General features: G+C 34.6%; 1 protein-coding gene across 1 annotated transcript in view; it reads left to right on the top strand.

The window, feature by feature from the left end:
* Nucleotides 1-8,090, top strand: part of LOC106067804 (uncharacterized) — a 32,508-nt gene extending 24,418 nt beyond the window's left edge. Inside the window, exons 22-29 of the mRNA XM_056036901.1 lie at nt 308-509; nt 1,520-1,634; nt 2,003-2,106; nt 2,249-2,275; nt 2,649-2,772; nt 5,621-5,712; nt 7,070-7,193; nt 7,812-8,090. Of these exons, the coding sequence (XP_055892876.1) occupies nt 308-509; nt 1,520-1,634; nt 2,003-2,106; nt 2,249-2,275; nt 2,649-2,772; nt 5,621-5,712; nt 7,070-7,193; nt 7,812-7,965 (942 nt within the window). The 3' untranslated portion in view covers nt 7,966-8,090. The remainder of the gene's footprint in view (nt 1-307; nt 510-1,519; nt 1,635-2,002; nt 2,107-2,248; nt 2,276-2,648; nt 2,773-5,620; nt 5,713-7,069; nt 7,194-7,811) is intronic.
* The last annotated feature ends 5,597 nt before the right edge of the window (nt 8,091-13,687 follow it).

Genomic DNA, 13,687 nt, shown 5'->3' with positions numbered 1-13,687 from the left:
CAAAATATGTAGGTCCCAACTGTGACTATTTTAAAAAAAAAGATTTACTAAGATATATTAATTCAATACATTGTGAGAATTAAATCAAATTATTAATATAATAACCTGACAGTTGAGTGCCATGAATTAAACCAAACTAAACCAATTTTCCATATATGTATAGAGTATAGATATTAACTCCTTATCATGTATAGTGCATTTCAGAAAAAAAGCAACTAAAATTAGTTCTAGAGTAATCAGAGATGGAAGAGCTGCAGTAACATTGTGTTGTCCTGATATTGAAACTTAATGTTAACTCTTGTTTCAGTTATTATATAGCATTGTAAAGGGACCAAGTCTTGAGGATCTTGTTGCAGCATACTCAACCACAAGGGTCACCACGACTATAGCCACAACAGTCACAACAACGCCAATGTCAACCTATGATCCGCATCACTCATACAGGCCACAGAGTGCCAACTTTCTTCCCACCATGCCGCCCGGAACAGTGGCCAATCCCAACTCATCAGGTTTATAATCTATTTTCCATTAGTCAGATGTGAAAGATAAAGCTATTTTTTACAAAGCTTATATCACTCACTTGGTCTGTCTGTCTGGTAAAAAGTTTGAACATGTTTTTTCTCCAACACCTGATTTCAGATCATGCTGAAATTTTGCACAATTATTACTTTTACCTGAAAAACAACAATCATTAAAAAAAAAATAAAAAAATTAGTTATTCAACTATTGATAATTAATTATTTTGTTTGATACCAAACAAAATAATTAATTATCAATAGTTGATTAACTAACTGAATTAGTCCCCTTTATAGGTCGCACTTTATAGTTTGAAACTAACAATTGATAGCCATAAAACCTATTTTCATAAGCACTTTACTTGCACAGTGATTAGTATGTTGGCTTGTGCCCTGAGTTTTAATTTAGGTTGTTCCCTTTTTTTTTTATAAATACATTTTAAAAGCAATCACCCAGATACTTCTTTCTCTCCCACCATTATTCCAACTGGTCCAGATAGGTGATAGGATCATAGCATACTGAGTAAGCTAAAAGCATGAAACAGAACTAAACAAAAACAATAGGTAAAAATATTTCTAAATGCAAAGATATTTTATTGTTAGTCTACATCTAGTACAAATTTAATTAAATGACGGATCCAAACTAATTGATACAATTATTCTTAATATAAGCTTTGTTGTTTTTTTTTTAAAGTATTTTTTATATTTTTCTTGCTTATATTTCAATACAATGCTGGTTTCCTTTCATTTTCATCTTAGAGATATTTTAATTATTGAGTTTGATAGAAATTACAGTTTAATAGTGCAGATTTTTCTTAAAAGAGCTCAATAAAACAAATTATGTTACTTTTTTTAAAAATGATCAGTGAATGATAATACAATAATTTACAAACTGCTCTGTTACTTAAGTTTGAATTTCTTTTTGCTAACCTATTTTGTAGACTTAAACATGTACCCTTTTTTTTTATATACAAGCAATTTAATCATAAACTATTTCATGTTAGGGCGCTGTCATTATGGCAGTCAATCTTACAGAGAAGGCGATCGCTGGACAGTTGGTTGTGACCTGAACTGCCTATGTGTTAATGCCATGACCAACTTGTATGTGTGTGACCACATGTAAGTTTGAAGGGCTGTCTCATTTTTAGTCATGATTTTGCAGAATATTTTTTTTTAATATAATAGCCTCTGTCTAAAAATGATTTGAAAGAGACATACACTGTATGACAATATCTCAATAGACAATTGGCAAAACTGAGTTGTTGTTGATTCATGGCATATGTAATCCTTATTACTGTGAAGAAATATGTCATGTATTGTATATTTCAAATTATCCATTTAGAAACATTGACAGAAAAAAATATAAACATTACTTGTAAAACTAACTCCACAGGTTTTTCTTTTTTGCAATATTTACAATAGAAGTAGACCTTTTGACTGTATATATTTTCTGGTAGATATTTAATACTTTGATTCAATATCTTCAGGTGCCTGACCTTTAACTGTCCTCAAGGCTACAACTGTACTGCTTACCCAGACCCTGAGTTCCCATGCTGCAATTTAGTTTTAGTAAACCTTCCTACAAATACTGGTAACAATTGCTTTGGGTATTTGTTTTCCAAAATTAACCAGTCAAATCTTTTTATTAGTAGTCTTATTATATGTTCAACCAAAACCTTTGTTTAATATATAACAGTATTTTATGTTTATTTCATAACTATTTTTTTTTTCAGTTTTAAACCCTACTCAAGTGACCATAGGTAATTTTGTCTTTTTTTTTTTTCTCAAATACTACATAGTAAGAAAAAATTGTTTTAGTAATTTTATTAAATTGAAATTTGATTGATTTTTTTTTTTAACCTTTTGATGACTGTAATGTCTCAGGGATGTGGTGGGTAAGTGGTAGAGAACTTGGCTTCTGTCACTCAAATCTTAGTGAAGACTGGGATTTTGAACATCAGGAGTTTTAGGAAGCCCATCCAACTCTAATGGGTACCTGACATAGACTGGGGAAGTCATGGTGGTTGGTCATTGTGCTGGTCACATGATATCCTTGTTAACTGTCAGCCATTGAAACAAATGATAATGAATTCGAAAGATTATTTTACAAAACAATTTGCTCTTTTTCTTCAGGAAATGTATGCCATTATAATGGCCAAGATTATCATATTGGGGAATCCTGGCAGCTAGGTTGTGAAAAAAATTGTACTTGTCTGGCACTTAATTCTACCTACATGTCCATTGGCTGCAAAGATTTGTAAGTCAAATATATTTGATTTAATTATTGTAAATATATCTCTATAGATATTAAGTTATAAAGAATTATTCAAGCTTCATGGTATAAATGTTTATTAAGGATTGACCTATAGATATTAAGTTATAAAGAATTATTCAAGCTTCATGGTATAAATGTTTATTAAGGATTGACCTCTTTAGTCGAACACGAAGTTACAAAGGGCAAAGATCGTCTATAATTATCAATTTATGAAGTGTTACTCATATTTGTATAATTTGTGACCTCATTTCTTTGTTAATAAGAGTCAGTTTTCAGAGAAATAGAGTTTGATTTTTTTATGATGTGTCATAGGCCTATAGGCTGTGTCGAACATCTCATTTTTATAATAATATTTGTAACAATACATAAGAGCTTATCTAGAACTACTTTAGTATATAAGTATTAGTTATTCTGAATCCATGAAACAGATAACTGACTACATTCAAACATAGTAATAATCTATCACAACACAGCCCTCATCTTTTTCTTTATTATTTGTTCAAATGAATGTAGACTACTTAGTAAGTTTAGACTTGCCTGGTCATATGGTGAGCCCTTCAGACTATTAACATCATGGTATGAGTTTGAATCCTGCCGTTTCTATCCTGTTACCCTGCATGAGGTTTGGGCTAGGATGTAATAATCTTCAATACTTAAGAAATGCCACCAACTTGTAAAAAAAATAAAGTTGACTTGAGAATATCCAAGGCAAAATATGAAAATGACTTTTGTTTTAAATTTGTATGCCTATCTTACCTTCACTTTTACCTATCCCTTAGTTTGTAAGACTTTTGTGGCACCACACAAGATATGTTGACCCTCTTTCTCCATCCTTCTCTGTTTTTTGCCTTAAATAGAATCTCTTTCAATGACAGGACCATCCATTCTTTTATGTTCTTTCATGTTGTCTTCCCATCACTTTTTCTTTTTCCTGGTTGTGTTCCCTGAAGAAAGGTCTTTGTAAGCCCTGAGGACCTTGTTATATGGCCAAAGAATTTAATTTTTTTTTTTTTGACAGTTGTTAGCAGGTCATCGTGAGATCCAATTGCTGTATTAATCCTGTTTCTAACCTTTTTGTTTGTGATGCGATCTTTGTAAGTGATACCTAAGATCTTTCTGTAGCATCTCAATTCATTTGCTATGACCTTCTTCTCGTTCTGAAGTCAGCATCCAAGATTCACAAGCATATAAGAATGTAGCCATGACCAGGGAGCTCATACGTCTGATTTTAGTATCAAGGGCTATGGCTTTTTTTTCCATATTGTTTTAAGTTTAGCAAGTGCAAAGTAGTTCAGGATTGCTTCCGTTATCTGCTACACTGCTACACACAAAAACCACATGAATGTAGCACTAAATGTAGCAATTAAAAGATGAAAGCTTTAAAATCCTTTTGTCAATTATCAGCATCTTCTTAGAGTAATGTACAGTACATACAACGGCTAAGTCCTCTTCCTAAAGCAACTTGCTCATTCTTAGATTTAAAATAATGGAATTTCTATTCTGTTATTTATTTTTGCAAAGTCTCATTATTTCAAACATTAGACACATCCAACTATTCAGCCTTTCTAGTACGGTATTTTATCTCTTTAAATCTTATCATTGTAGGTCTAATTATTAGTGCTGTAATTTGTTTATATTAATAAGCAAATTCTAAAAACTAATGTACACATATAAATTTTAATTTATAAAAAATGTGGACAAAGGTAATTCTCAAATGATCAGAATGATATCTTCTAAAAGGAAATTTTAAAACTGACAATTATATTTTTTTTTCCAAAAAGCTGTGAAGGTTTATTCTTTGTAGCAAATACACAATAAAATGGAACCAAAATGTTAAAAAATTACCTAAAGTAATATTTATTTTCTTATTTAAGGCTTGTCTTTATGTTTGAAGATTAATGAGGAGTGCAATATTTTATGTGGCTATGCAGCCTGAGCTGCCTACATATTTTGCCACCTCCAGTGCTGCCATAATATGCATGACTAAATGCATGACGCGTAGGACGTAATCATCTTCTTTTTTGAAGTAACGTCTGTATTATATAAGATAAGATAAGATAACCATTGTCCTCAGCAGAGGATTTTCTTTTGGTCTCAAATGTTATCCTGTGGCTCTTTGTAAGTGATCTCCAAGTGTCTTGTTTTGAAGCCCCCTGCAACCAGGTGCTCTCTTCTATGTCCTTTGAAGAAATTGGGTGCATAAACTGGTCTTTAGAGTGTTTTAGTGGGGCACCTCTGTTACTCTGACAACCTTTCAGCTCACCAGACAAAATACTGCCTTTGATGAAGAAGATAATGAACCTTACTAGTTTTCTTATTTCGTGTATAATGCTTAAACCTTGATGTTCCATTTTGTTTCACCAGAAGCTCCTCCCATTCTTGAGTTTTTACCCAATGGGAAGCTGACCAATTATGCTTACTGTCATTTCACCCATTGTGATTCCTGATATTTATTGATTTTTTTTCATTCTGCATCAGTTGTTTGTTTTTTTTGTCCTAGTTCCATACTTAGCAGTAAGATCTTTGCGAGACCTGTAGGCCTACACCTTATCCCTTATAGACATTATATAGTCCAACCTATAGCCGGATGCCATACATAGCCAATGACATTGCTATTTGCCCCTCAACTTTGGCTACAGTGCAAGAAATCAGCTATTAAAAACAAAATGAAAAGTAAAGGACTAAATTGTATATTCATGTGACTCCCTTGTCGAAAAGGGTTAAGCATTACTGGTATATATATATATATATATAGAGAGAGAGAGAGAGAGATAGAGAATTGAGCTTTTCTAATTATGTTAAGTAATGAAACTGATCATTTTTATCTCAGGTGCCCGAAGTATGCTAACCTTCCTCCAGGGTGTACACAAATAATACAAGATGGCAAGTGCTGTCCTACTCTAGTTGGAGAAACATGTTCTGGTAAAGCTTTTTAATTAATTTTTTGTTAGTACTGTTACTTCTTTTTATTGCATCTTTTTTTCATAAGGGAAATAATCCATCTATATTTGAGCTTAATGTTAGCTACATATCAGCTTTGTCAGCTATGTATATTTTAATTATCATTCCTCTCAAATGTATTAGCAGGCAATAGCAAAATGGAGAAGTTTGCAATTAGTTATTAAATTAGCAACACTGCTGTGACATTGAAATGAAACAGGAAGTCAAATACATTAGAATAGTAAAGAAGCTGTTAACCTCACAAAAACATGTTTCTTGTGGTAAATAGATGTATACAACAATAGTCTGGCATTGGTTGGATAAATAATAACCACGGATCTGCACAATAGCCTCGTGATATAAAGTACCCCTTTTCAGACCATGCAAGAGGATCATCTGTTGTCTGGTCAACAGTTAACAAAGGTGTCATGTGGTCAGCATAATGGCCAACCGCCTTTACTTTCCCCAACTTGTATCAAGTACCCATTAGAGTTGGGTGGACCTTCTAATATACTAAACTATAATTGACTCATAGATTTTTGGATCTTTATATCTGAAACATGGAGATCAACTGCAGCAACAACCATAAAAAGCAGACATTCATCAACAGATGTCTCAGAAATGTCTTAAAAATACACTGGTATGACAAAATAAAAAACACTGAACTGAGGGACATGAGTGGACGGAGAAATATAGAGGTGCAGATCTTAGAGAGAAAGTGGAGATGGATTGGTTACACCCTTAGAAAAGATACCAACAACAGAGCTAGACAGGCCTTTAGAGTGGAACCCCCCAGTGCACAGACAAGTTGTGTCTGTTCTTTTTATGTGTATGTTTATGTTGTGTTGTCTGTATATGAGAAAAGAGTCCTTGTAATCACAACAAATTTCCATAAGGATCAATAAAGCAGTCTTCCAAAGCAACTTGCTCATTCTTAGATGTAAAATAATAGAATCTCTATTCTGTTATTTATTTTTTCAAAGTCTCATTATTGCAAACATTAAACACATCCAACTATACAGCCTTTCTAGTATTTTTACCTCTTTAAATCTTAGTCTTAGAGGAAGACCAAAAAAAAGGTGGTTCAGTGTACTAGATGAGAGGACAGGAAACAGCTGGGAAGTCATTAAAAAAACTAGCAAGAGACCATGTAGAGTCGCATGATTTTACTGAAGCCCTATGTTCTAAGAGGAATGCATAAGAAAAGATGATGATTTATGCATTTTTCTCACACAAAGTTGTTTTTTTTTTTACTTTCTTAACATCTTCCAATCAACACTCCAGGCTGCATGAAAAAATTGTCAACTAAATGAACACATTTACATATTCATTTCTGCAGGTCAGTATTGCCTGGACCCAACTGGAAAACCTCACCTCCCAGGATCAACATGGAGAGAGGGCTGTGATTATGACTGCACATGCATTGCCAGAACTGACGGGTTCTACAGGGAATGCAGTGGCATGTAAGTACTTTGGAGCTTGCTTCTTGTACTGGAATGTTTTTTGTCAGACTATGTTAGGAATATTATTCATGTTGGTTTGTACAGAGAATGTCCAGATATACAGTCAATTTATACAAGATGGCTTCTAAGAGAATGTTGGAAGAAAAAATGAATAAAGTGCCAGTGACTTCTAGAGAATGTAGATTGATTAGAAATGTTTCTATTTCATTATAAATCTGGTTTGATGGTTGTGAAGTTTGCACTTAGTTGTATGAACATCAAAGCTCATGTTTACTTCAGCAGTCCTCTAAATTAATTTTGGGGGTGGAGGGTATTGTAATTATGTTACATTTAAATCCAAGCAAAACATTTTGGTCTACAAATATATGGTTCTAACTAAAATTTCTATTAGGACAAGTCAGGCAAACCATTAGGAATCAAACATTTGGAAGTAAAGCATACACTTTCGAAGTAAAGGTTAAAGAATGTGTTGATAGTGTTTTTTATACGCTGTCAATAACAATTGGTCAAATTATCATAGTATTTAATTTACTGCTTTTTATTCTGATAACTATAGCTATTAAAGAATAATGATTTTAGATTTTTAAATAAATTTATTGTTTTGTTCTGTTCATTTAGCTGTCCAAAGTTTCCCAGCCTGGCCAACTACCACTGCACCTTCCCCACTCCAGCACCTGGCAAATGCTGTGCCCTGCCCCAATGTTGTGTTGACCAGGCCTGTGAGAATAAGGTTACTTTCCAAATAGCGGATCAGTTCAAGAATGAATTTTAACTATGGAGGACAATATTGTATTTTGTCATATTCTTGGATATTGTGCTATAAAATTAATTTAAAATGCATATATATATAATCAAATCATTTAAGATTATTGCAAGCAATAAAGGTTACTGCTTATTTCTGTGACTTGTTTTAAGTGTGTAATTTGGCCAACCAAATTATATTTTTAATTCTGCTTGACCAGTTAGGACAAATTGTAAATTAACTCCAAAGATCAAGCCAAGCTGTACTATCATTAATAAGTGTTTTGAACATCCATGAAGTGAAGACTTCCGCGTGCTGCCATATTTCATTTCATGCTCCTTTGATATTAGGAGCTTATATTCACTCTATATTAAACATTATGAAAAGAAAAATTTAAATGCAATTTATTTTTCCAAAAACAAAAAGGGAGCGAAGAGGTTGCAACGAAACTTCAAAATGCACAAAAATAATTATAAATATTTTTAATATACATCTAGGCATTAGCGGTTAAGCGCTTAATAGCTTTTGAACAAAAGGTCCTGGGTTCGAATCCTGGTGAAGACTGCGATTTTTGGGCTCCGTGGGCTCCTCTCACTGCTCCCAGTCCACCTAGCTCAAATATGTACCTGACATTAGTTGGGGAAAAGTAAAGGAGGTTGGTCGTTGTGCTGGCCACAGAAACAGATGACCTTAACATCATCTGCCCTACAGATCACAAGATCTGAAAGGGGAACTATACATATCAGCAAAAATTATTAAAACAACGGGCTCACCCCCCCCCCCCCCCCAAATAAAAGTTTCAATAAAGGTTTTGACTATTTTAACAATAATTTTGTGAACAGTTCTTCCTGAGATCTAGAAATTAGAATGCTTCCTTACCCTTCCTGACCCCACTAGGTGACACCAACCCCACAATGCCTCTGCTCTCACTGACATAACGTGACCTCCATCCTTTCAATTTTCTTAGCGAGAGTTCAGGTATGTATCCTATGTATGGGTTGAGACTGGGAAGGAGCACATGGCTTCGCATATTCATTTTGTTTGTTTTTTCACGTCCACCCATATCAGATACCAACTTTCTGGCGTGAAAGTGCGAGATGGGACAGGCTTAGGCAAATTAGGCCCCTCCAATAGGTTGGTTTGGGGGGGGGGGGCCTCGCACAGTGTTAAAAACAAATTAGGGGAAAAAATGCAAAACTTGGATCAGATCATAGAGCACACTGAGTGTTAACAAGTCTAACTCTGTCTCTACTAGGGAAATTGCGATATATTTGTCGATTTATATGTACAACAGTGTTTTCCTTACTTTTTTTTCCTTAATGTAGGACGTAATCTTATCTTCTTTTATGAAGTAACGTCTGTATTTTATAAGATTTTATAAGATGTAAAATGCCTACTTTTCGCACATTCTGACACTTTGCTAATTAGTTGCTTACTTTTTTTTTTTTTTAGAGATATTAGACCTAAATCATCTCATCTCATCTCTGCCTGTGGTCCCTTCTGGAACATAGGCCATCAACCAGCTTCCTCCATGCATCTCGGTTCTGGGCGAGTCTCTCCAACTGTCCCCATGTCTTGCCCATCTGCTTGGCATCTGCTTCCAAATCGCGGCGCATTGTATTCCTGGGCCGTACCCTCTTCCTCTTTCCTTGGGGGTTCAAGGTTAGGGTTTGCCTTGTTATGTTGGATGCAGGCTTGCGGAGGGTGTGGCCTACCCATCTCTAGCGTCTCTGAAGGATATCTACTTCTATTGGCTGCTGCCTTGTTCTTTGCCACATTTCCTCATTCGAGATCTTGTCTGGCCAGCGAATAAGTATCTTCCTCAGGCAGGTATTGATGAATACCTGGATTTTTTTTCATGGTGGTGATGGTGGTTCTCCAGGTCTCTGATCCATAAAGTAGTATTGGCTTAAAGGGAAACTCCGATGGTTTTTCAAATTTGAGTTATTGACATATTTAAATTCTGCGTAAAAAGTTGTAATAGTAAACATTTTACCTTTTTTTTTTTATTAAATGCTTAGAAACATTTATATTTAATAAATTAGTCAGTAAATTCTTGTCATCTCCAAAAAAAAAAAAAACGGGGTTCTTTGAGATTTTGTTTTTAGGTTTGGCATACATCACTTCCCTCAACAATACTGAAAAGGGAAACTAGATTTGATCAATCGTATCGCTTCATTCTTAAAGTAGCTTTTAGGCTGTTAGGCCTAGTCAAGCGCTATGGTACAGTTATAGATAGATAGATTTAAAAGCATTAGGACAACCAACTCGAGAAAAAAGGTTATATTTTCATCTAAGCCCCTCCCTGTCTCAAGAAGTAGGCCTAAATAGATCGTGTGTCTGACTGATTTGAACAAACTGGTCAGTGTAAGGCTAGTCGAGATTACGTGTAGTCAGTCATGACAAGACAACCAAGCGATAGTGTTTGTTGTGTGTTGAGTGGTCAGGCGAGAAGATACACACTGCCGTGGTTAGTCAAGCATGTAAATCTCCTTGCTTACAAGATCTAGTACTAACTGCTTAGACGAAGATATATTTCTTTTACGAGAATGTAAACTTTAGTGTATGGTTTCCTTTAAACAGTAGGCCCTAAGTCAATAGATTTAATAGGCATGCGTGACGTCACATAGAAAACCGGTGAAAGTCTGACCGTTTAGGATGCGCAGGAAAATTACGTCAGAAAAATATCAATTACTAAGTTATTATTGCAAATAAAAACAAAACAATAATATATTCATTATCTGTAAATCAAAACACATATTATATCAAAAATTGTCAAAACCATCGGAGTTTCCCTTTAACAGTGGTGTTTAAGAGCCAGATCTTAGTGGTGGTGCTTATTTCCCTAGATCCCCAGGTGTTCTTCAGCTGATGGAAGGCTGCTCGAGCTTTACCAATGTGGGTTCTGACATCTGTATCTGTTCCTCTATGGTGGTCTATGATACTGCCGAGATAGGTGAAGCTTTCCACCTCTTCCAGCGCCTCACCTTGGACTGTAATGGGTGTATTGTTGGATGCCTTTATCTTGAACACCTTGCTACTCCCTCTGTTTATGGTAAGACCCATTCTAGCTGAATTGTCTGCAACAACACTTATCTTTTCCTGCATCTGCTGTGTGTGAGAAAGAAGAGCCAAGTCGTCTGCAAAGTCAAGGTTGTCTAGCTGTTTCCACAGTGTCCACTGTATACCATTCCGCTTCTGGTCTGTTGCTGTCTTCAAGACCCAATCTGTGGCTAGTAGAAACAAGAAGGGAGAGAGTAAACAGCCTTGTCTCACTCCTGTTTGGACTTCAAATGTCTCTGTCAGTTGTCTGCCATGCACTGTTCTGCAAGTCATCCCCTCAGTATGTAATGTGATATTAATAAGAGTTTTAGTGAATTGACACTAGATAAAAAAGTATTCCAATGTTCTACTTTGAATGACGGCATTTTCAGATGAGGTTATGAAACCAAGTCGGCTTCACGAACATAGCAATATCCAAAAATAATTTAAGAATATTCATGATCAATTGTAAAAATCTAAAATTAAAACAATATTAAAAACAAAACGGCAAAGCAGGATATGTTTTTAGTGGCTTCTTAGAAAAATGCATAGATTTTGTTTTGTCTTATGATATTGTTTGAAAATTGATTAAAAGTAAAATAATTTTTTTAAAACATATGTTACACAAAAAGAGTTTTTTTCTGTTAGTGATGAAATTTTATTTCAAAATTGTCTAGTTATGTTGCTTATGACGACATATAGGGAACCATCAGTGGTTGGACGCTACAATAGCTTCATAATTATTATAGAATAAAGAACAGATCTATTCACTATTCACCTTGTGAGTTATGATACACAGGCAACATCTTAAGAAAGGTGTAGCCCGCAATTTCATTTCTATTTGAATCTAATAATAAAAATTGTAAATAAAATAGAAACCCATGCCGAAAATAATCTCATCTTTCAACATCTTTATGAAAAAAAAATAATAAAAAAGATGATAAACTCTTGTTGTAAAGTTCGCTGGATTTCGAAAGGCGGTGACTTAAAGCATGCTGTTTGTTACATGGTAGGCACCTAACGCAAATTAATGAAACCAACCTTCGAATGCAAGGAATGTAATGTACTTTCATTGATTATATCATTTTTTCGTTTATTGAGATATTACATCTATTTTAAAGAGTTTTACAATCTCACATAACTTGTTTGTTGACATCGATATCTATGCAATTCACATAACAATGGTCTATGAAGAAATGACGATTTGCCTCTAGGATGTAAATAAATTTTAAAAAATTAAATATAAATGACAATTATTAACCATCTGTTACCAATGTTCAAATAAAGTTGCAAGAAAAAATAGATTTACAAAATTATGTCTTCAGTAAAAAGAATGTTAACATATGAGGCACAACAGAGATGTGGCTGCACTTAAATGTTTCAGTAAAATTCCAAAACTGTGGTCGAAAATGGGATTATTTTTTAGCTTTTCCTTGAACATACATGTTATACCTAGATTTAGTGCTAACAAACTAATAAGCAAAATAAATAAGCAAAGAAATAGACTGGATGTAGCCACTAGAGGAGACCTTCGCCTTGCGTTGGCTAATTTAAAGCTTAAAATTTCTAATATTGTCAGACTGCAGGAGGCACAAGGTTCCCATTAGCTTAATTTCATTTTGTAGCGAATTCAGCAATAATAATGTTTACATTAAAAATAAAACTAAATTTACAAATAAATCTGAAAACAGTAGGCCCAAATATTCCAAACTTTAAAAACTATTCTTAGGATTTGAAAGAAAGTCATGACAATCAGATTAATTTTTGTGTGTAATTATCGGACAGAATTTTTGTATAATGATAATATTGGTATTGCCTTCGATTCCGAAGAATACGACTGAGTGGCTGCCTGGTCGTGCGGTTTGCACGCTGGACTGGACTGCCCGCTCCCATCCCCCGTCGTCCTGCGGGAGGTTTGGACTAGGAAGTAATTATCTTCAACTCTGAAGGAACATCCGAAACATGTAAAACATTTTACAAACAAAACAAACAGAGTGCAGTGTTTCACACAACTACGCAAGCCCAGTTGCGAACTGCATATTTTCCCGAATTTTGTGCAGACAAAGCCGTTGTCTTCTGGCGGTCTATTTTAATTTTCCGTCTTTTGCGCCTGTCTTCAATAAGGGCGTTCCTTTGAGTCTGAAATGTTTGTTTCGCTGCTTTTGTGAGAGCTCTCCAACTGTCTCTCTCAAAGGCCATCCGCTGCCAGAGAATGCTGCCAGATACTTTCCTCTATGCCAGTAAGGTCATCTTTATAGCGCTTACGGAGGGCACCTCTGTAACTCCGTCCTACTCTAAGCTCACTAAAAAAGATCGCCTTTGGCTTGCGGTCGATTCCTATGCGGGATAAGTGTTAATAATAAATAAACGACATTTTGTTCAAATTTGTCTTCTCACGCTTCTTTATAAGTGTTTTTCTTAGAGGGGGGCGCTGGCGGATTTTTTTAAAGAAAAAATAAGAAAAGGGGGCGGTAGGCCAAAAAAGGTTGAAGACCACTGCTCTAGATCTTATGAATGTAACGACTGGATACATTGGTCAGTGCATACCGGATATCGGTACACAATGTATACCTAATGCAGCCTTTATTTAAATCTTGATCTATCTAAATACATCTTTCGAAGATCCATTCTCAAAAAAAAAAATAAAAAAAAATAGAAATATTATAGATCTAGTTAGTCTTTACTGCTACTAAAATGTCTTATTGATATT

This window comes from Biomphalaria glabrata, chromosome 7 (assembly GCF_947242115.1).
Source record: "Biomphalaria glabrata chromosome 7, xgBioGlab47.1, whole genome shotgun sequence".
NCBI lineage: Eukaryota > Metazoa > Mollusca > Gastropoda > Planorbidae > Biomphalaria > Biomphalaria glabrata.
This window is presented reverse-complemented; position numbering and strand designations above follow the sequence as displayed.